General features: G+C 36.1%; 3 protein-coding genes, 1 long non-coding RNA gene and 1 pseudogene across 4 annotated transcripts; 3 read left to right on the forward strand and 2 right to left on the reverse strand.

The window, feature by feature from the left end:
- Positions 1 to 307: 307 nt before the first annotated feature.
- Positions 308 to 1,042, forward strand: LOC111205633 (glutathione S-transferase T3-like). The gene has a single exon (XM_022701757.2). It carries the CDS (start codon positions 308 to 310, stop codon positions 1,040 to 1,042), a length of 735 nt encoding a protein of 244 aa, XP_022557478.2.
- Positions 1,043 to 1,933: 891 nt separating this feature from the next.
- On the forward strand, positions 1,934 to 3,151 carry LOC125582199. Its single transcript, XM_048748769.1, has 3 exons — positions 1,934 to 2,528; positions 2,621 to 2,765; positions 2,809 to 3,151. Exons 1-3 carry the CDS (start codon positions 1,934 to 1,936, stop codon positions 3,149 to 3,151), a joined length of 1,083 nt encoding a protein of 360 aa, XP_048604726.1.
- A 5,643-nt stretch (positions 3,152 to 8,794) lies between these two features.
- On the forward strand, positions 8,795 to 15,296 carry LOC111213886 (annotated as a pseudogene).
- LOC125581902 lies at positions 10,030 to 11,953 on the reverse strand. The gene is made up of 4 exons (XR_007319673.1): positions 11,675 to 11,953; positions 11,396 to 11,578; positions 11,030 to 11,087; positions 10,030 to 10,286 (listed from the first exon to the last, which is right to left on the reverse strand). It is a non-coding gene; the product is annotated as an uncharacterized LOC125581902 (long non-coding RNA).
- Positions 15,297 to 15,425: 129 nt separating the features above from the next.
- Positions 15,426 to 19,645, reverse strand: LOC111213885 (monocopper oxidase-like protein SKS2). The gene is made up of 9 exons (XM_022715722.2): positions 18,371 to 19,645; positions 17,810 to 17,919; positions 17,459 to 17,729; positions 17,246 to 17,381; positions 16,807 to 17,173; positions 16,354 to 16,722; positions 16,184 to 16,262; positions 15,899 to 16,098; positions 15,426 to 15,807 (listed from the first exon to the last, which is right to left on the reverse strand). Exons 1-9 carry the CDS (start codon positions 18,524 to 18,526, stop codon positions 15,702 to 15,704), a joined length of 1,794 nt encoding a protein of 597 aa, XP_022571443.2. The 5' UTR covers positions 18,527 to 19,645; the 3' UTR covers positions 15,426 to 15,701.
- Between the last annotated feature and the right edge of the window lie 3,029 nt (positions 19,646 to 22,674).

Below are 22,674 nucleotides of genomic sequence, written 5' to 3' on the forward strand. Positions count from 1 at the left end.
ATTTAATATGTAGAGTAGTATCTGTACTAGATTATAACTATGAACTCACCTAGGTTAATTTAAATGGGTGTTGGTTGGTTGTTGTGATGAATGGTCATTAAAAATATTGATTTGATGTGTAATGAATACATTTTGTGAACTACTTCATCTGTAATTAAGGCTAATGAATGTTTGGTAGTTAGAGACACAAAGGAAGTAAATCCTTTTTATAGATACTGAAAACAACCATTGTAAACACAAACCAACTTTTACAAATCACTCTAACTCACCACGCTCTTGTGAAAACACCCAAAAACCTGAAACCACAATGGATCACTTTTCTCTTAATTCTGTCGGGTTTGTGAACCTATTATCTTCCCAGTGCACTCAAACCACTCAAAACACTCAAAACACTCAAACCACTCAAACCATAGATGTAGGGTCCTCAGGTGTTCCTAAACCCGTAGAGAGGAGAAAGTGGACAACACAAGAGGACATTGTCCTCATCAGTGCCTGGTTGAACACCAGCAAGGATCCCATAGTTAGTAACCAGCAGAAGTTAGGTTCGTTTTGGAAAAGAATAGAGGATTATTTTAATTCAAGCTCTCAGCTCACTGGCGCTGTTCCTAGAGAGTGGAGTCAGTGTAAGCAGAGGTGGGGAAGGATTAATGAGCAGGTTTGTAAGTTTGTGGGAAGCTATGAGGCGGCTTTGAAGGAGCAAGCTAGTGGCCAAAATGAGAACGATGTCATGAAGTCTGCTCATGACATCTTCTTCAACGACTACGGGATGAAGTTCAATCTTGAACACGGCTGGAGGGAGTTGAGGTTTGATCAAAAGTGGAGATCCAACTCTGTCTCAAAAGATGGTGCAAAGGAGAAACGGAAGGAAGCTGCAGAGTCAGTCTCTGACTCGGATGAGGCTAGGCCTCCTGGTGTTAAGGCTTGCAAAGCAGCCAAACGCAAGAAAAAGGGGAATGAAGCAGCCTTTGAAAAGACTAGAAACCATTCTAGACTTGAAACGCAACCTAGCCAAACAAAAAATTCTAGATCGTCTCCTCTCTAAGAAACATGAAACTCTAACTGATAGTGAGGTGGCTCTTAAGGAGAAACTCGTTTCTGAGATGCTCTAGGTGATAATTTGACAACTGCTTGTGCTTAGTTGAGGATTTTCTTAGTTCATTAGTTGATTCTTTTGTTCATTACTTGATAACTTTGTTCATTACATGATGATTTTGTTGATTACTTGACTTTAACTTATATTCTTCTGTCTCGTTTTACAGGTGAAGGTTGTTGGTTGTGGAGGTCACGGGTTCTACAAGGTTTAGTCTGAGGTTGATGGGTCATCTCACGGGTTGTACTACTGAGAAAACATGTGCTCAGGTCACGGGAGAAACTCGTTTGTTTTTTTTTTTAATGATGTAGTTGTCGCGGATGATGTCGAGAAAGACACTATATAATCTATCTCTCATTTTATGCATTGCTCTCATCTTCATCTCGATCTATTCTCTCAAAACAATCAGAACAAAACCATCTTTCCAATCTCTTCTCTGTAATTAATCACACAACAACACTGAAGCACACATAAGCCCACATCTCGAATTTGGTAATTCATTTCAGACAGCATCTGTTCTCTAGTAAGCACACTCACACACTTTGCTTAATTTCAGACAGCCACAGTCGTCTAACTTTTTTTTTCCACTCTCTTTGTTTCTAAATTAATCAGACTATAATATATATGGGAATTGTATCTCCATTTGAAAATACCACATTTTTTCTTAAACCACATTTATTGTTCTATCTCCATTTGATTTATTAAAAAAAAAAACAATTCATCTATCTCCATTTTTTCTTAAACCCCATTCATATATTGTTCTATCTCCATTTTTTCTTAATCCATTTTATATTTTCTTATCGAACTTTTCTTTTTTATCTTAAAATCAAATGTAGCCAAATAATGTCGTCCTCATCATCCGATGGAGTAGATGAAGTTTTTGAAGAATATTTTGACGAAGAATTTGATAATATCCTCAACTCCCTACTTGATGAACAAGCCACCAACCCAAAGAAACGGAATTATATCGAAAGAGATCGGGAACAAGGCCACATTCAACTATGGAACGACTATTTTGACGAAAATCCTACTTACACAACGGACATGTTTAGGCGGCGTTTTAGAATGAACAAACCATTGTTCCTTCGCATTGTCGAGCGGCTAACTACAGGTGTTCCGTACTTTCAGCACCGAGTAAATGCTCACGGAAGGAAGGGGCTCTCACCACTTCAAAAATGTACGGCAGCTATACGTATGCTCGCATATGGTCAATCGGGAGATACGTATGACGAATATCTCCGACTCGGTGAAAGTACTGCTCTTTTATGTTTGGAACATTTTACTAATGGGATAATACACTTTTTTGGTGATGAGTATCTAAGAATACCTACGGCAGAAGATCTTCAACGATTACTCGATATTGGAGAGGCACGCGGGTTTCCCGGGATGATTGGCAGCATTGGGAGTGGAAAAACTGCCCAACGGCTTGGAGAGGGCAGTACACACGAGGTTCAGGAAAGCCGACAATTGTCTTAGAGGCTGTGGCATCAGAAGATCTTTGGATATGGCACGCATTTTTTGGATGGCCAGGTACCCTTAACGATATCAATGTTCTTGATCGGTCTCCTGTTTTTGATGACATTATAAAAGGTCGAGCACCTAAAGTTAAATTCCAGGTCAACAACCACACTTACCGTATGGTCGACATTTATCCAATCTATCTCACTTCCTCAAGGTGAGAAAGCAGAGCTGTTTGCTAAACATCAAGAATCCACCAGAAAAGATGTCGAACGAGCTTTTGGGGTATTGCAAGCGAGGTTTGCAATAGTCAAAAACCCAGGCCGACTATGGGACAAGGAAACGTTAGGGAAGATTATGAGATGTTGTATCATATTGCACAATATGATTGTGGAGAACGAACGAGGCAAATACAGTCTAACTGATACTTCTCAGTTCGAGTCAGGAGAGTCGAGCAGAGGTTCGAAGGTCACAAGGCGAGAAAGTTTGCATTCCACTAACATGCTAGGCATGCGCAATGAAGTTCGAGATTCAGGAAAACATGAACGTTTGAAAGCTGATTTAGTTGAAAATGTATGGCAAACATTTGGAAACGATCAATAATCTTTGTATGTTCATCAATTATCAATTATCAATTATCAATGTAATGAATAAATTTTATTTAAAAAATTTATTGCATAATATTTTATACATGTTTTCAAAATAATTTCAAAACAAAAAAAAATTAAAAAAAATATTATTTAATTCCTGTGAACCCCTTCTCAGGTTCACTAATGCAGAAGCACAATATTAAGAGGTTCAACACTATTCATGACCTCACCTAAAAAATATTAAAAAAATCCTATGAACCCCAAAGAGGGGTTTAGTAATGTGGATGCTCTTACTAAACAAAATCACACATCGGACTTAACCAGTACTGGTCATCATTTCTGATATATTATTAGATTGACTATTCAACCAGTTCGGTTTATACAATAAATATAAAAACTCATACTTAACCGTTTCTTGCATCATTTCTAATACATGATTAGATTGACTATTCAACCAGTTCAGTTATACAGTTAATAAGCAGAACAAAAATTAGCAATTCAACCACATTTTAATAAACAAACCGAGAATTTTTTTGAAACACAAAAAGAAAACCGAGAATATTAGAGCATATCCAACGGTTTAGATACTAGTGTAAGTATCTGATAAAAAATATTAGTTTTTAATGTAATTTATTTAATAATTAAATTATAAATCAGAATAAGGTTTTAGTGAGCAAATCATGAAGTGCCACATAGATAGAAAGTATCTCAAGTTTTTTAAGGGTTCGCCTGCTGCAACCTGTATCATTTATTTATTCAGTTTTTGAATTTCTTTTTCTAACTTTCTCAACTTTCAATATTTCTTTAATGTTCAGATACTTAGCGTAATATAAGAACCGTCTCTTAGCGTAATATAAATGATACAAAAACTGTCTCTTAGGGTTCTTAGGGTGCAGTTCTTAGCGTAATATAAGAACTGTCTCTTAACTTTTAACTAAGAAAAACTAGAACCGTCTCTTAAAACAGAGCTAAGACCAACTCCATAAGTCGGTTGAGGAAGGGGTTCTAAACCAAAAAAGTGAAAAAATTAAATCAAAAATGGTTTTATTAGAAAGAACCGCTGCCAAATTAAGAGAGTTTAGAGTTGGGTAAAACCCCATACGTGACAGGAGCGTATTGGGTGGTGCATTTTACGGAAAATAAATGTCGTCTCTTTCTCTTTCTCTTTCGGTTCATCTTCGATGTCATCGACATCTCTTCGCCTTCGCTTCTTCAAAAATCTCTGAGGGAGATGATCTTTGATCTGTTTGTTCGTCGACGATCATGACTCTCTCTTGTTCGATTTCGTCGAAATCACATCGTCGGGTCTCTCTCTTCCTCGTTGATTCTGCCGAAACCTCGAACAGAGATGTCGTTTGATTCATTTTTTTTTTCGTCGATGTTCTCCTCCAGACTCGTGCATGCAATCACCATGAAGGTCGGTTTCTTAAAGCTTTCTGTTCCCGTGAATTTGATTCCTTCGATTATTATTGCCAATTTTGTTGCGATGATGAGATTTGACTCTGTTTATCTCAGATCGATGGGGGAAGTTGTGGTATTAGCAGCGACGAAGGGACTATGGAGACGATGATGAACAGAGGCTCACGTTTTTTGCTTGTCAAATCCGATGACTCAAATCGCCAAATTGTCACCACCCTTCTTCAATAGTTCAATTACAAAGGTCATTGCTTTACTCTGTTTAATTATTTGATGTCTTAAAGGTTCTTTCTTTGTCTTGATTTTGAAGTTTGAGTAGACTCTGGTTTTGATTCAAAACACTTAATTGATTAAATCTTTATTGTTTAACTCTGTTCCAAGTTTCGTAATTAAACTATAGTCTTGGGTTTTTATTTGAAATGACAAGGTTAGCTGTGTGGGAGACAGTAAAGGAGAAGAGACATACCAGTGAAATGGACAAAGGTCTTGCTGGGAGCAGCAAGATACGGATCACGTGTCATCAAAGCGGATCAAACCTGTCAACAGGTAAGTACCAATCCTTTAATGTGTGTTAGACATTGTTTAGGTTGGGATTAAATGGAATTTAGGTAGATACATTTACTGTCTTGGTTGTTCTGGTTTTAGGTAGAAAAATTGATTGCCATTAACACTTAACAACTACTAAACGCTCTGATCAGTTTGCTTTTAAAAACGACCAACTCCAAGAATCTCAATTCATATATCCTCATCGTTTCATATCTATCTCTCAATTCATATATCCTTCTCGTTTCATATATTTTCCTCATTTCATAACTCCTTCTCATTTCATAACTTCTTCTCATTTCATAACTCTTTCTCGATCTCATTTGATATCTCCTTCTCGTTCGCAATGAATTCATTTACTGAGCCTTGTAGATTCCAAAACCTTTTAAACATTCAACAACCAAACACCTCCTTCTCCTTTCTTACACGTGAACCTAGTATAGAACTATCTTCATCAGATGCCTCTGTCTTCGGGACACAGTGGGCTGAAGATGCAACAGTAGAGGAACACGTCATGTCTGACCGTAAAGAAAGAAGGAACTGGTCACCAACTGAAGATATTGTGCTCATCAGTGCTTGGCTCAACACCTCCAAGGATCCTGTCGTGGGGAATGATCAGAAGGCAATAGCATTTTGGAAACGGATAGCGGCCTATGTTGCATATAGTCCAAAGCTTTTTGCTTTGCAAAAGAGGGAGCCAAGTCACTGTAAGCAGAGGTGGGGGAAGATCAACGAGAGTGTATGTAAGTTTGTTGGGTGTTATGGAGCTGCAATGAAAGCTAAAGGTAGTGGGATGAGTGAGGATGATGTGTTGAAGATGGCGCATGAGTTATTCTTCAATGACTACAAGGTCAAGTTTACACTCGAGCATGCGTGGTTGGAGCTTCGCCATGATCATAAATGGTGTGGCGCTTCATCTACTAAAGATAAAGTGCAGTAAAAAGGAGGAAGCTAGATGACCAATCTGCACAATCATCAACCTCTGTGCCAGGAGAGGATGATATAGGCTCACGGCCTGTTGGTGTTAAAGCAGCGAAAGCAAAAGGTAAAAGGTCTGTCAGTAAGCCGGCGTTGGAAGAGGAATAAAGGGAGTTTCAGAGCTTCTGTAAGATTAGGCAGCAGGACTTTGCGTTGAAGGACCAGTTGAACAAGCATAAATTGCTAGACAGTCTCATTGCCAAGACAAAGCCTTTAAGTGAATTAGAACTTGCTTTGAAAAACAAGCTTATTACTGACATGTTGGCTTAGTTTCAATGTCTCTTTATGCGTTTGATTTGTGTGTCTTTCTCTTTAGTTTCAGTGTCTGAGTTTGTTTCATGTTGGTTTGTGTCTGCGTATGTAACATTGTGGTCTTCTTCATTAATGCAAAAATATGGTTCTGTGTGCTTCAGTTGTCCCGAGATTAGTTTTGCTTGTGTCTATCGCGACGGTTTGAATTGGAACATGACTAATTATGCAGTTTGGCAGGTGAAACAGAGAAGACTTGTGACACAAAAGAAGACTCGATTCTGTAGTTTTCTTACTGGTGTCATCACTCTTTGTTGTCGGTATGTGTCATTGGCTATTGTCTGTGTTTCTCGTGTTGTCTTAGTCTGTGGTCTGATACTCTCTTTGTTTTTACTGCAGGTGGGACATAAGAAGCAACTTGGACTGTGGTCTGATGCTTCTCGTGTTGTCTTGGACAGTATACTTGTGACACAATAAGACAATATGTTCCATGTACACTTGTGTTGGCTATTGCCTGTGTTCCATGTAATAAGTTGTTGTATTTTGTAAGTTGTATCTCGTGAGTAATAAGACAATTTGTTCCATGTACACTTGTGACAGAATATGACAATATGTTCTTTATAATTTATTCTTCAATCTTTACAGTTTCTTTATAAATTGTAGAAATACGAGAGAGAGCAACACATTCTCATAGCTTCTTCTTATCAACCTCGAGAGAGAGCGAGAGCGTCTTTCTTATTTTCTTATCAATCTCATACCTTCTTTCTTATCAACCTCCAAATAAACAAAAAAAAAAACAACACTAGAGAAATCAAATCTTTTTCACATTTCTTTCTTAACATTTTTTAAATGGCATCTTCTTCTTTTCATAATTTCGATGATGAAATGGATGAAAAATCCGATCAAATTTTCGATCAACAATTCGAAAATCTCCTCATTCACCATGAAAATCGCCAAGGAGCATCAAGGTCAAAAAAGAAACGAGCCTACATTGAAAGACAACGAGAACAAGGACACATACAGTTATGAAACGATTATTTTAGTGAAGATGCAACATATCCTTCTCACATGTTTCGACGCCGTTTGCGAATAAACAAGCCTTTGTTCATGCGTACTGTTGATCGACTCGCCGCTGAAATTTCATACTTTCAACAAAGAAGAGATGCTACTGGAAGGTTCGGTCACTCTCCGTTACAAAAGGCAACGGCAGCAATTCGTATGATGGTATATGGTTGCCCAGCTGATGCGGTCGACGAATACCTCCGACTTGGTGAGACCACCGCGCTTTTATGTTTGAAACATTTTGTTCAAGGAATCATTAATTTATTTGGAGATGAGTATCTAAGAAAACCCACGCCAGAAGATCTTCAACGACTACTCGATATTGGAGAGATACGCGGATTTCCCGGGATGATAGGAAGCATTGATTGTATGCATTGGGAGTGGAAGAATTGTCCGACCGCATGGAAAGGTCAATATACACGTGGATCAGGAAAGCCAACCATTGTTTTAGAGGCTGTAGCTTCCCAAGATCTCTGGATATGACATGCGTTTTTGGATCTCCAGGTACATTAAACGATATCAATATTCTTGATCGATCACCGGTTTTTGATGATATATTACAAGGTCGAGCTCCAAAAGTTAATTATATTGTCAACGGACACAAGTACCATTTGGCTTACTATTTCACAGATGGTATTTATCCAAAATGGGCTACTTTTGTCCAATATATTCCACTTCTGCAAGGTCCGAAAGCATCCTTATTCGCTACACATCAAGAAGCTGTACGTAAAGATGTCGAGCGTGCATTTGGGGTCTTGCAAGCTCGATTTGCTATAGTCAAAAATCCAGCTCTTTTGTGGGATAAAATAAAAATTGGAAAGATAATGAGATCATGTATCATTCTACATAATATGATCGTAGAAGACGAACGAGATGGGTACACTCAGTATGATGTTTCAGTTTTCGCACAACCGGAATCAAACCGAAGTGCACAAGTGGATTTCACGTATTCTACAGATATGCCTTCAAATATCGGCAATATGATGAGCATTCGGAATCGAATTCGTGACAAACAAATACATCAACAATTAAAAGCTGATTTGGTCGAGAATATATGGCAAAAATTTGGAACAAATCAAGATTTCAACTAATCTACTTTTTCTCGTTTACGATTTGTATTTGTATTTTAAATATGCTTTTATCTCATTTGTATTAAAAATTTTATGTATGTTTTTATTTTAAATTATTCTACTTAAAAAAAAAAAAATTCTTTGAACCCCTATGAGGTTCTTCCAATGGAGGAGAAAAAAATTAATTTAACTCACTAAAGTTCTTAACTTCCCAAATCTCTTTATTAACTACTAATTTAATTTTAACACCCTATTAAAGGTTTTAATGGATGGAGGTGCTATAAGAACCCCATGCTAAAAACCCTGTAATAAAGATGGCCTGGTCACATACCACCGATGTGCTTGCTTTTATACTTCACATGAGATAACATTTATAAAATGATAAATCCAATAAATTCCATATCAGTCCGTCTTTCATGGATAATAATGACAAAACTAGTAAACCTCTCATAGATGTTAACATTTTTATATATATGAAAAATACTCCGTGTGGATGCACGGATCAACTAAAAAGTTTAAAGTAAAAGAACTGATGTGGGTATGAGATGTTCTAAACAACACTAACTTAATTGTTTTCTTTTAGTGTATGTTTTCAGTATCCCTTTATTATGTATTGGATATATCTAATATTTTTCCTTTTGACATCGAAAATATAACACACGATTGAAAACTCTGGACTTTCATCGAGGATTACTAACTAGCCACGATTACTAAAAAGAAAAAGAGAATATTCTGTTAGTTATTAACTAGCATATCCTGAAAGTTCCTCCTAAAATAATTTATTTACAGCTAACAGTGATAGAAGTGTTCAAGCAATGGCAAAACAGCAGTCGAACAAAACAGTATAGACGCTAAACAAAATCTGATTCATGACTTTCAAAATAATTTTTGTTTGCTTGTTTTGCTTTAATGTTAATACCACCAATATATATAATATAGGTTAAGAGTCATGTGCCCACTCTCTAGTCCCTAACAATATACTTCGTAGTTAGAATCCTCACACTATCAAAAGAAAGCATGATGCACAAAATCTATCTTTTATCATTACATTTACTATTGTTATTACTACTCTGCTTCAATCCTCTCACCACCGTAGCCGACGACAATTCCACCACCGGGGGCATTGACGGGTGGTGCGACCAAACTCCTTACCCTGATCCATGCAAATGCTACTTCAAAAACCACAATGGTTTCCTGCTTCCGACACAGCTATCCGAGTTCCGAATAATGCTGGTGGAAGCAACTATGGATCGGGCTATATCCGCCCGGGACGAGCTGGCTCAGTCCAGCCGCAACTGCACGGATTGCCGGAAGCAAGCCGTTTTAGCTGATTGCATTGACCTATATGGAGACACGATCGTGCAGCTAACTCGGACGCTGGAAGGAGTATCTCCAAAAGCCGGTACCGGAGAAGGGTGCACCGACTTTGACGCACAGACGTGGCTGAGCACCGCACTTACAAATACCGAGACTTGTCGACGCGGCTTTTCCGATCTCAACGTCTCAGATTTCATCACACCAATTGTGACACCCGTCACTTTCGAAATAGTAAAAATAATTCGATAAGTACAAATATCTGAAATATCCATATATAAATATTTGAAAGTCAACATCCACGCTTGAATTCCATAATATAAAATAAAATCTGAAACATAAAGTACGACATAAACCGAGAGTCTGAAATACGAAATAACATAAACGATAAAAGCCCAAAGGTCTAGAGGCCCGATAACGATAAAAGCGATAAAACGATAGAAGCCCAAAAGCCCAATAGTAGTAAAAGCCCAAAAGCACCGGTCCGGTATAATCACTCCTGCTCGTCGGTCTCACCTGAAAGGGGGAAAAAAGGAGGGGTGAGCGACAGGGGAATCGCCCAGTGAGGTATGGGATGCTAAACCGCAAACCACTGACTCAGTTCATAGCACTACAACTATGTAGGCCTAGCTCTAGCATGAAGCAAACACGGTGTCTATTACACCACACAGAACAATCACATATGTCTAGTGGACTAGACACGCTACAACCAATGCGATAATAACATACCGCATTTCCTCATAAGGATATAAATATATATATATATATAACTCTACAGCGTCGTAAGTACAGTAGTCCACTCTGTACCCCCGCAATCTCCACAAACAAGCGGCCTAGTACATACGTCTCTGTACCCCGCTAAACACACGGCCTAGTACAGATATCTCCGTACCCCGCGATCTCTCAAACAAGGCGTAGCTAGCACAGACGTCATGTGCCCCCGCAATCACACGGCCTAGTACAAACGTCTCTGTACCCCGCAAATTCCGCGGCCTAGTGAAGATACCTATGCACCCCGCAATCTCAACACATGGACTAACATATATACATATATATAATTAACAGTTTTTAGCAGCAATCATTTCAATCAACCGTTGAATCCTCTATTATCCTATTTCCGGTTTAACAATCAATATCAATAACGAACAACCAAGACTCTCAAACAGACTCGATTCAAAGAGACGGATCCATGTTTCGAAACTAAACTTTCCATAATGGTAGTACTAAACTAGCTCGGGATTTAACGAAGTAGCCCTCACCTTAGCAACCAGAAGAAGTGGTATATATGAACTCCAGATGCTCAAATAGACTCCAAATCTGAAATCAGGGCGAAAAATCGAGTTAGAATGCCTTTCGAACGGTTTAAAACGGGACTGGTCAAGGTTTGCGGAAAAGTCAACCCGCTGGTCAAAGATCAATTATTTAATTAATTAATTAATCCGGTTTATCCTAACCGATTTCCAATTGATTTTAACCGACCGGTTTAACCTAACCGAATTGAAATCAATTTAAACCGGCTAACCAATCGGTTAACCGAGTCAACCGAGTTGACTCGCTGAGTTGACTCGGCCGAGTTGACCGAGTCACCGACGAGTCACCGGTGTCGGTCACCGGCGGCGGCTTACCGGTAAGTTGGCCGGCGGCGACGGCGGAGCTGCGGCGGAGGACGGTGGTCCGGCGGCGGCGCGTGGAACTCACGCGCTCGCAGAGGCGAAACTTCCGGAAGCGCGTACGGATTCGTACGGGCTCCGATCGCGACGCGGTTGGTGTCTACGGCTTCGTCTTGACGAGAGGAACACGATGGTAGTCTTGGATTCAAGAGATTCATCACGGTTAGAAAGTTATGGGTGATTTACTAAACGGAAACGAAACAGAGATTAAGGAATGCGGTTTCTGGCGATTACCTAGGGTGTTTATCGGTGGTGGCAAGCTGAACGTGGTCACGGCACACGGTTGCTCCGGCGACGAGCTCAGGTGAGCTTTCTCCCTTCTTCTCCTTCTTCTCTCACTCTTTCTCTCTCTCTCTCTTTCTCAAGCTTTAAAGAAGATGGAGATGGTGGGGAAGAAGGTGGAGATGGTGGAGAAGAAGGTGGAAGTGGTGGGGTTGGAGAAAGAAGTGGAGATGGTGCGAGTGGTGGGTCATTACACCAATCGTATCAAACACCAAAATCTCCAACCTCATAAGCAACTGCTTAGCCGTCAACGGATCCCTCTTGCCAACCGGAAACAACGGCACCACCACTGCTGATGGGAAGGGTTTTCCAACGTGGGTTTCCAGTAAAGAGAGGAGACTTCTACAATTGCAATCCGCGCGTGCTGTCCGAGCTAACCTCGTGGTGGCCAAAGATGGATCGGGACACGTCAATACGGTGCAAGCGGCTGTTGATGTGGCTGGACGGAGAAAAGTGACGTCAGGGAGGTACATTATATACGTTAAGAAAGGAATATATCAAGAAAACATAAACGTACGTCTCAATAACGATAACATAATGTTGGTCGGAGATGGAATGAGATCCACCATTATCACCGGAACAATACTTAGGTTCACCCCTACTATGAATGTTTAAATTCACCGCACTCTTCGTAACCAACCAAAATGTCAAATAGGAATAATTTAAAAAGGCAATAAAAATAAAAATAAATTAAATAGATGGAAAAAAACAACACCGACATTAATTAGCGCCATCTGCAAAATTCTAAATTCTAAAAACCTAAACTCTAAAACCATAAACCTTAAATCCAAAACACTAAATCATAAACCCCAATCCTAAAATCTAAACCCTAAATCTTAAACCCTAAACCCAAACTCTACACAATAAACCCTAAATCATAATATCTAAACCCTAAAGCCCAAACCCAAAACTCTAAACCCTAAACCCTAAATCATAAAATCTAAACCCTAAACCCAAAACTTTAAATCTTAAACCCAAACCCTAAATCATAAACCCTAAATCCTAAACCCTAAACGCAAAACTTTAAATCTTAAACCCAAACCCTAAATCATAAACCCTAAATCCTAAACCCTAAACGCAAAACTTTAAATCTTTAACCCAAACCCTAAATCATAAATCCTAAACCCAAACCTCTAAACCGTAAACCTTAATCTTATGACTAGCAGATGGGTTTACGGTTTAGAGGTTTGGGTTTAGGGTTTAGGATTTAGAGTTTAGGGTTTAGGATTTGAAGTTTTGGGGTTAGAGTTTAGGATTTGAGTTTAGGGTTTAGGATTTAGGATTTAGGGTTTAGATTTTAGGGTTTATGGTTTAGAGTTTTGGGTTTAGAGTTTAGATTTTAGGATTTTAAAGTTTATTGTTTAGAGTTTAGGTTTAAGGTTTAAGATTTAAGGTTTAGATTTTAGGATTGAGATTTATGGTTTAGTGTTTCGGATTTAGGATTTATGGTTTTAGAGTTTAGGTTTTTAGACGGCGTTAATTAATGTCGGTGTTGTTTTTTTTCAGCTATTTTTTTATTGCCTTTTTTAACTGCTCATACATGACGTTTTGATTGGTTATGAAGAGTGTGGTGAATTTAACTATTCACCACAGGAGTGAACTTTGTTCTTATCACCGGTGGTCGTAGTGTCAAAGGTGGTTACACCACTTACAATTACGCCACAGCCGGTAAATATTTAATTATTATGTCTTTTATTTATTGATTAGTTAGAACATGATTAACCCGGGGTTCTTAGGATGAGGTTCTTAACGGAAGTTAAGAAACGGTTTTTTAACTTTTAACTAAAAAAAGCTAAGAACCGGTTCTTAAATAAGGACTTTAAGAACCGGTTCTTAGTTTTTTTAGTTAAAAGTTAAGAAACAATTTCTTAATTTCCGATAAGAACCCCACTCTAAGAACTTCGGGTTAATTATGGTTTTAATGCATATGGTGGATTGGATCTAAACAAGCTTCTATTATGACACTAATAAAAAAATATTTAAAACTTCCGTACGAATTGGGTTTTCCAATCCGTAAGATTTATGGTGGAGACGTCAAGTTAAATCATACATTGGGATCATCATCAATTATTAGCACTGCTAGGCCTGCACATTTCAAGTATCTGTTCGGTTGGGTTCATGGATTTCAGGTTTTGACCAGAGGATCCATTTACTACCTGATCTATTTTCGGTTCGGTTCGGTTAGTTTCGGGTTTGGTTCGGTTCAGATAGGAAAATTAGAAACCAGAAAATATCCGAAAAAACTCGGTTCTCATTTGGTTCCAGTTTGGATTCGAGTAGTTCGAATAGTTCGGATCATTTCGGTTAAATATCGGTTATTTAGGATAAAATATCAAATAATTAGAATGATTTAAATAAAACTTTTTGGATTACTTTAGATATTTCGGATAAAAGTATCCAGATACTTTCGAATACTTTCGGGTAGTTCAGATACTTTATAATAATTTAGTTATCTTCAAATATTTTTGGATAATTTTAATAGATTTTTAATTTAAATATATATATATATATATTAGTTATGTTATATTATAAGTATATATAATTAATATTTTTATATATTCGGGTATCCGTTTGGTTCTCGGTTCGGTTCGGTTACGATTTGGTTCAGTTATTTCGGATATAGAAATATATGAACCGTTCGGATATTTGAGAGTTTTGGTACAGCTCCGGTTTCGGGTATTTCAGTTCGGTTCTTTGTTTCCGATATTTTTGCTCAGGCGGCCATGCCTAAGCACTAGCTAAGAAAATAGAAATAAAACGTAACCGGTGCTTTTGCTTTATTTCCCGCGAAATAAATAGGCGTTACCATTTGAACATTTATTACTTTTTTTTCACTGGCTGTATAATAATTGGTTCAATTGCGTGTGATCCAGGTATAGAGGGACTTCACTTCATAGCCAAAGGCCTAACATTCCAGAACACGGCTGGTCCGGCCAAAGGCCAGGCCGTGGAACTCCGGTCATCCTCAGACCTCTCAATCTTCTATAAATGCTCTATTGAAGGATACCAAGACACACTGATGGTTCATTCCCAGCGCCAATTATACCGTGGCTGCTACATTTATGGAACCGTAGATTTCATATTTGGAAACGCAGCTTAGTTTTCCAAAACTGTCTCATCCTCTCTCGTCCCCCGCTCAAGGGTCAGGCCAATGTAATAACCGCACAAGGTCGTGCTGATCCGTTTCAGAACACAGGGATCTCTATACATAACTCAAGAATCCAACCCGCCCCTGATCTAAAACCGGTGGTCCGTACAGTTAAAACGTACATGGGCCGGCCTTGGATGAAGTACTCTCGCACCGTGGTTCTTAAGACGCATTTGGATAGTGCTGTGAGTCCATTGGGTTGGTCACCGTGGACTGAAGGTTCGGTTTTCGGTTTAGACACGCTGTTCTGTGCTGAATATAAGAATACCGGACCAGGTTCGTCTACTAAGTGGCGTGTTCGTTGGAAAGGGTTCCATGTGTTGAATAGAGATTCTGATGCATCCGCTTTCACTGTTGGAAAATTCATCGCAGGTACCGTATGGCTGCCACACACAGGCGTACCCTTCACTTCCGGGCTCTAAGGCCGGCCATTGTTTTATTTTTCTTTTTTTTTTTGTGCTTAAATTAAAATTATATAACTTTTTCGACTCCGAATATAATTTCATTATGCTTATTATGAATAAAGTTTTAACTGTGGAGGGAAAAACGGGTACATAGTAAAGAACAAAAATACGAATCAAAAGTATATACTCATACCGAACAGGACGAGACTTTTGTTTTGTCCATCTCTACTTTTAAGCATTGCTTAATAATTGTAGAAATAATGTAGAAGACACAAACTACAATGCTTTAGACACAAAGCAAGCCCCACAATCTGAAGTTATTTCGGATAATGAGAAGTACATAAACAAACAATCAATGAAATCAAAGAAGAAGAAAAAAGAAGCCCAACAGTTTGTATCATACAATTTCACCAATGAGAGATCAGATTTAACAGAAAAATACTGGAACCAAGGCGAGCAGAACCATCACCAAGCTGAAAACTAGATTCAACTTTTCATTTAATATTGATGTTGCAGAGCTATGGATCTGGTCCCTGCAGGAGATAACCAAAGAGAAGAGTGCTTAGGATATTCATATCATCATCTAAGGTGATATGAGAGGAAAGGAGAGGTCAGTGTGCTTACTTCTGCATGCTCTTGAGAGCACCACAGTAAAGAGCATTTCCAGGCTGATCCATTTCTGTGCTACCGTTCTCCTCAGGGTTTATGATTCGCATGTATGTTTCTTGGCCAAGATACCATCTGTCAAGATTCTGAACTCTGATGTTCCAAACTCCGGCATTATCGAGGGAAAGAAGTACAGCAGTCCATGCCCCGGGGTAAACCTGAACAAAAACATCAAAACAAAAACAAACAATGTAAGTAAAACTTCTAACAAATTGACCATGCAGATTGCAAATGTGAATCAACCTCGACCGTGCTTCTTGATACTGCATCCCAATTGTTATAAGAGCCTTTTTTGTCTTCAGTCCAGTTACCGAAGTCCATCCTGGAACACCAGATTTTAAAAAGTCAAGTCAGAGCAACTAAAACTGTTAAAAAAAAATGTAAATAAAGAAAGTATGTCATGATTTTCTTACGCAACAACGTAAAACGAGTATCCATCAATATGGAAGCTCTGGACTTTTGTGTCATTGTTCTGGAAAATAATTTGAATAAAGCCCTTGTATGTCGCGTTGATGATAGAACTCTCCAAACGTGGAGGTATATTGTCAGCAGGTCTCTCTGGGAAATCCAGTTTATAAACTCCGTTCACTTTATGCTTATCCGCAAGCCTCATGGGCGTGCTTGGGTTCAGAAATGAAATCCCATTAAGCGTAGCACGAACTGACCCATTGATTTTGGTTGGAGGCATACTCCTCAAGATGTATGTGCCTGTGATGTTTATCTCTCCGTAGTGATATGATCCCTGCGGATTTGGACGAGCACCACTTGCAGATGTGTTTTGCCTGCACATGAAAAAAAGTCAGGTTTACATGTAAACGTCTAAAGTTTTAAATATCCATTTGCTTGAAGGGGTTTTGTAGACATACTTTATGGCTCTTTGTTGGTTCATTACAGACCAAGGTTGAGAAACATCAGTTGCTGGAACTGGAAGAGGACCAGAAGCCTGTCCTTCGGAATTGGAATAATGGAGAATGCCAACACCGGTGACTCTTTGCCACGCTGTTTCGTTCACAAATCTAGCACTCGCCACAATGTAGTAGTCAGTTGAGGCGTTTTGGTCCATGGTGACCAAGAATGAATAAGACTGTCCCACATGGATATCGAAATCGGTGAAGTTTGTTTGCGAGTTGTAGTGACCCTCAGTTTCAACTAAGAGCATTTTGTGGTTCTGAATCCTGAAGTTCAAGCTTGTGGAGGTACCAACATTGTGAACACGGATCCTGTATGTTTTCCCTGCAACAATGTAACACGGATGAATAAAATGAAAAACTACTCAGACAATAGAGAACTCTCCAAGATATTAACCTGGATCAACATTAATGGTTTCATAGTGGATTCCATCAGGTACACTGCTAGTGTACTTGTAAGGACCTTTCCCATTGATGAGGACTCCATCAGGCATCCCAAGTTCTTCACCAGAGTCAAGTACACCCCTTAATGCCTACGAAGCAACAAAGTTTTCACCGATGAACATATAATCAAAAGTGAATGAACACCACACCAGTAGAGTGGACTTACTGTATGGTTCTGAGTATACCAATCGCCAATCATAAAGCTGATTTCGCCATCAGGCTCATTGAACGGGATAGGAATACGATCCCGGTTATTGATTATGATTGGTCCAAAACCACCAGAAGCTCTCTGAAGGCTAAGTGAGGGGAAATAGAAAAAACTTCCGATTTGATCTTTCACTTGAAAGCTGTAAGTGAAGTTCCAGTTCGGAGGGATGGGACAGTTTGTGCCAAGAACACCGTCTTGCCACGATTCACCCCGAATCTCGATCCCATTCCTTAACAGCAAGACACAATGTTAGTAAACTCAGCTGCACTGAATCAGAGAAGAAGAGATAAGAATGTTAATAATGATCACCAGGTGAATAGAAAAGGCTCATCCAAACGATTGAAAACATTAACATCAACATTGTAGTTTGTGGTAGCATTAATCACAGGGCCTGGAAATTTCCCATTCATTGCTATAACCTGCAAGGAACAATATCTATTAACACTGTGTGTATTTAATTACATTTTTTTTCTTCTGAATGGCTAAGACGTTCTGGCTCATAGGCTCCTACCATCCCCTCGACCCAATTACATATCCACTAAGCTAGTTCTTCTGTGTAATTACATATTCATCATAAAAATCAATCAGCATTCAATGATCGTTGCCTTTGATCGAATTAAGATAAAATAGTGATTCTGTAACATAAATCTGATACAACAAACTGAAAACGAAGCAAATCATTTTTCCTCATGAAAACTCCTAAGAGGAAGAAATTACAATGAAATTAAAAGTTTTTTTTTGTGGAACTAATTTGTCGCAGTAAAATAAATGTGACTGATATGACAAAAGCCATATAGTTTTTAACAAGTTCGATAGTGAAAAGCTGCACTAGAGAGAGTGAAAACCCGTATATAAGAAGCTAAACGAAACCTGTTGAGGAACGCCGAGAGGAGAAGCAGTGATGTACGAGACTTCAAACACGTAGGAGACGGAAGGATCGCCGGCTAGAGAAAATCCACAGAGAAGAGCCAAGGAAAAGAGGAAAGAGAATGTAGTAAACCGCGAGAAGAAATAAGCAGCCGCCATTTTTATGATGTGGCTTATGTAAGGAGGATAGGTTTCGCTTATGCTTCGTTGATCTTCTTCCTCTACGAAGACAACATTACCGAGAAGAAAAAGAAGATGAAGAGTGTGCACTTTGTGAAACTGCTTCTCTGGCAAATGATGATTTTATTCTCTTCTTTCTGTATTAGTCCATAAACGCGTTTTTAATCTTTACTGTTTAACCGGTCCGTATAACTTGTTAATTATTCATATCTTGTCTATATAGAAGTGGTTGTCAAATTGGATAACTTACTCAAAACGTAATGATTCTCTTCGATTTTTGTTTACCTTTTCTTTATTTCTTTTGATTATATACCATATGTGTTACCATCTTGTTAATTGTTATTGGTTGAGTAAAGCATTCATTTCTCTAACTATGTGATCTATCTATACTATTATTTAACAAATAACTAGGTGGATGGCCGCAATTTCGCGGGTTAAATGTTTTGTAACAATATATTTATTGTAACTTTCAAATTAAAATATATTTTTTTATCATTATGTGTTTTTTTGTTAAATATTTTTCTAAGAAAATTTTTTTTTTTGAAAAAGATAATATGACTATTTTAAATATTTTTTGATATTTTGTTTTGATAATTTTACTAAAATTAGTTAAATACAATATTCAAGATTCAGTTTTTAATAAAATTACTTAAGTTTTGAAGGTCTATAATGTTAAAAAATTTGATTTTAAATAATTTATAGCTAAAGTTTTATGTCTTTAATAAGCTTAAAAAGTTAAAACAATATAATTGTTACAGATTCTCTACATATTCTCTACATATTCATATCAATCACATAGGCAAATAAAACTACTATATCAATTCCATAAATTATTTTTGAAATATTTTATATAGTTTATAAATACAAATATAAGGCTTTATATAAGAATATAAAACTATTTTATCGATTTTAATAAACTTTTTTAGTATATTATGTAGTTTATAAATATAAAAATCGATCAAACATCATTACTTTTGCTATAGTTTTAACAATTAGTTACCATAAATAATTATTTGTAATATTATATAGATTATTTGGTAAGTGATATTGACTGTTTATAGACGTATTTTTTACTTTTTAAATTTAATTAAAATAAATAAAAATTATCGACCATTCAATTTATAACATTTTTAAAGATTTCATCAATGATCGACACATAAGAAAAAAACTTTTAAGTAACTTCTCAATTAATATATAGTAGGATAGTAGGATAAAATTTTAAAATGGATTATATAAATTAACTTATAAGCTTTTATAGATGACTTACAAATTTTTATAATAATTTAAATATATAATAAGCCAAGATAAATAATTTTATAAATGTTTTTGTAATTTTATAAAACATATTATGTGAACTTTATAAGACATTAATAGTTATTATAATAGTTTATATAAATATAATGCATTAAATAAGAATATAAAATCATTATATTGATTTATATAAAATGTTTGTTGTTTTTTATTTTATGTATTTTATAAATATAAAAAATTGATCAACATTATTACTCTTTCTACAATTTTAACAATTAGTTACCATAAATAATATTATGTAGATTATTTGGCAAGTGATATTAATTGGTTACAAACTTACATTTTCTTTTTAGATCTAATTAAAATAAATAAAAATTAAAAAATAATCGACCAATCAAATTATAACATTTTTGTAAGAGTTCACCTATGATCGACACGTAAGCAAAAATCAATAAAGTGACTTCTCAATTAGTGTATAGTAGGATTTTGCTTATCTATCATGGTTTCTATGATTTTAGGCTATGTTGTTAGTTTTAATAAACAACTAGATCTTGACCCGCACGACCGTGCGGGTTTTCTTTAATACTAAAATATTTTATGTTAGACAATAAAATATATCAATAAAATATATCAATAAATTATATAATTTGGTGTTATATATTATCTAATTTTATAATAATATTTTTGTGGCTGATAATATTGTTACTATAAAATTTATAAATTTTGTAATTTTGTAACAAAATTTAATTTAATTAATCACTATATACCAAATTCTCTATTATGTAGGTTTAACTTAATTTAATTTCCACATATATTTCATATTTAGAAATAAAAAAAATTTATGTAAATCAGTATTGTTACATAATAGAGAGCTAGAGATTGACCCGCGCACCCGCGCGGATATTGGTTCTTATATTTTTATACATTGATATTTGTTTTTCATAATTAGTGTTATATATTTTATATGGGTCGTAATATAGTCAATTGTATTCAAAAGATCTATACCGAATCAGATAATATAGTTATATATTTGTTATTTAGATATTTTTAGGTTCCTATACATCATAACCGAACTCATCCAGACCTAGAAGGACCCAACTCAAAACTCACACATAAATTTATAATATTCAAGCGGACCTAATTTCAGAAAAAAACGATACCCGAAAATAGGAGTGTCAATTCGGGCTGGCCCGACCCGGCCCAACCCTGCTAACCCCGTAAATATTTGAACCTCGCCCGGTCCAGAAATATTTTGGGTCTATAATTTAAAGAACGGCCCTTATAGAGCTATAGGGCTTTTCAGGCATTTTCGAGCTTTTTGAAAAATAAGTTGTTATTGTCACTTTCATCTTTTTAATACATTTAAATTTTTCATAAAAAAATAGTTTTTTTTTTTAAATATAAAGTGAGTTTAAACTTTTCTTCTTTATCAAATGTTTTACTTTTTTGTATGATTTAGAAACATATTATAAACAAATCAAATTTAATAAGATTTAATTAATCAAATATAAATTAAAACTAAGTATATAATAGAACAAAATTTATGATAAACATGGTCAAAAATTTCATAATTTTGTATTTTGAAATTTAAAAACATGTTGTACATAAAAGAAAAAAGTACATTTGCAAAAGTTTCAATGTGACACTTGTAATGATCAAACAATAAAGTGTATTAACAATTTTTTTTTTATCAGAGTCTGAATAAAAATATTAAAAAAAATATGTCAATACTAATAATAGTTTTTATTTCAAGAACGATAATATTTAAAGCTATATTATAAAATTTCGGGTTTTCGGACCGGTCCTAGCCCAAACAGGCTTAGGACCAAAATACCCAAAGCCCAAAAGACCCAATCTTTTTGGGCTTATAAAACTAAGCCCAAACTTGGTAATTTTTAGGGCTGGGCGGGCTTGGGTTGCAGGCTTCGGCCCTAATTGACATGTATATCCAGAAAGAACAACTCGTACCTAAATGGATAGCCAATTTTCATACCTAGCTGATTTTATAAACTAATAAAAAGGATTTTTTTATGTGTTTGGCTAAATTAAATGAAATTGAAAGAGTTCAATATTTACTAAAATAATTATATGGAGTGAAAAGTGACAATAAATGTAATTCATTTTTATTATTTTAATTTAATTTATTATTTTATTCACAAAAACAAACTTTTTTCTATCAAAACAAAGATAAGATTTCGACTTGTTTGTTCTCTACGGCATCTGGGAAGCAATATAAAGAGGGTTTGGAGATATTTAGCTTGGAGAAATAAAAGACGTGGGAATGAAGTTTAGTTTAGAAAATTTAGCTAATAATTTATTGCAAAGATTTCACCGAGAATCCAGACAATCACGTCTAACATAATTTTCCAAACTCAATATATTTTAAAGATATTTTCAGGAATAAAGTAATATTATGTTACTTTAATTGTTTGATTAATTAATATCCACTTGGTAAGCCGATAGTCGGGGTAAGTTAACCGGTAACTGTTGTAAATTTTTTATTTCGATTTTGGTTAAAAGCTTATGTTAATGAAATTACAAAGGGACATTAATTATCCTTGTTTACAAACAGTTTTCATTTAGGCTACTATCCTTGTTTCCAAACATTCTCAATGTGTACTTCAACTTTAATAATATAGATTTGGTATATAGTGATTAATTAAACTAATTTAGTATAGTTGTTTAAATAATAAACTGAATTGGTTTTTAACTCACGAGAATACACATAGGTTAATAACAGTAGACCAAAGTCTTTTTTTTTTATCAACGTAGACCAAAGTCTTATATATAAGATATGAATAAAAATCAAATGTTTCATCTATGAAAGGATGTGTAAATTAATTGTATTACATGGTAAAAGTATTTAAAGGTATGAT

Source organism: Brassica napus, chromosome C2 (assembly GCF_020379485.1).
Source record: "Brassica napus cultivar Da-Ae chromosome C2, Da-Ae, whole genome shotgun sequence".
Classification (NCBI taxonomy): Eukaryota; Viridiplantae; Streptophyta; class Magnoliopsida; order Brassicales; family Brassicaceae; genus Brassica; species Brassica napus.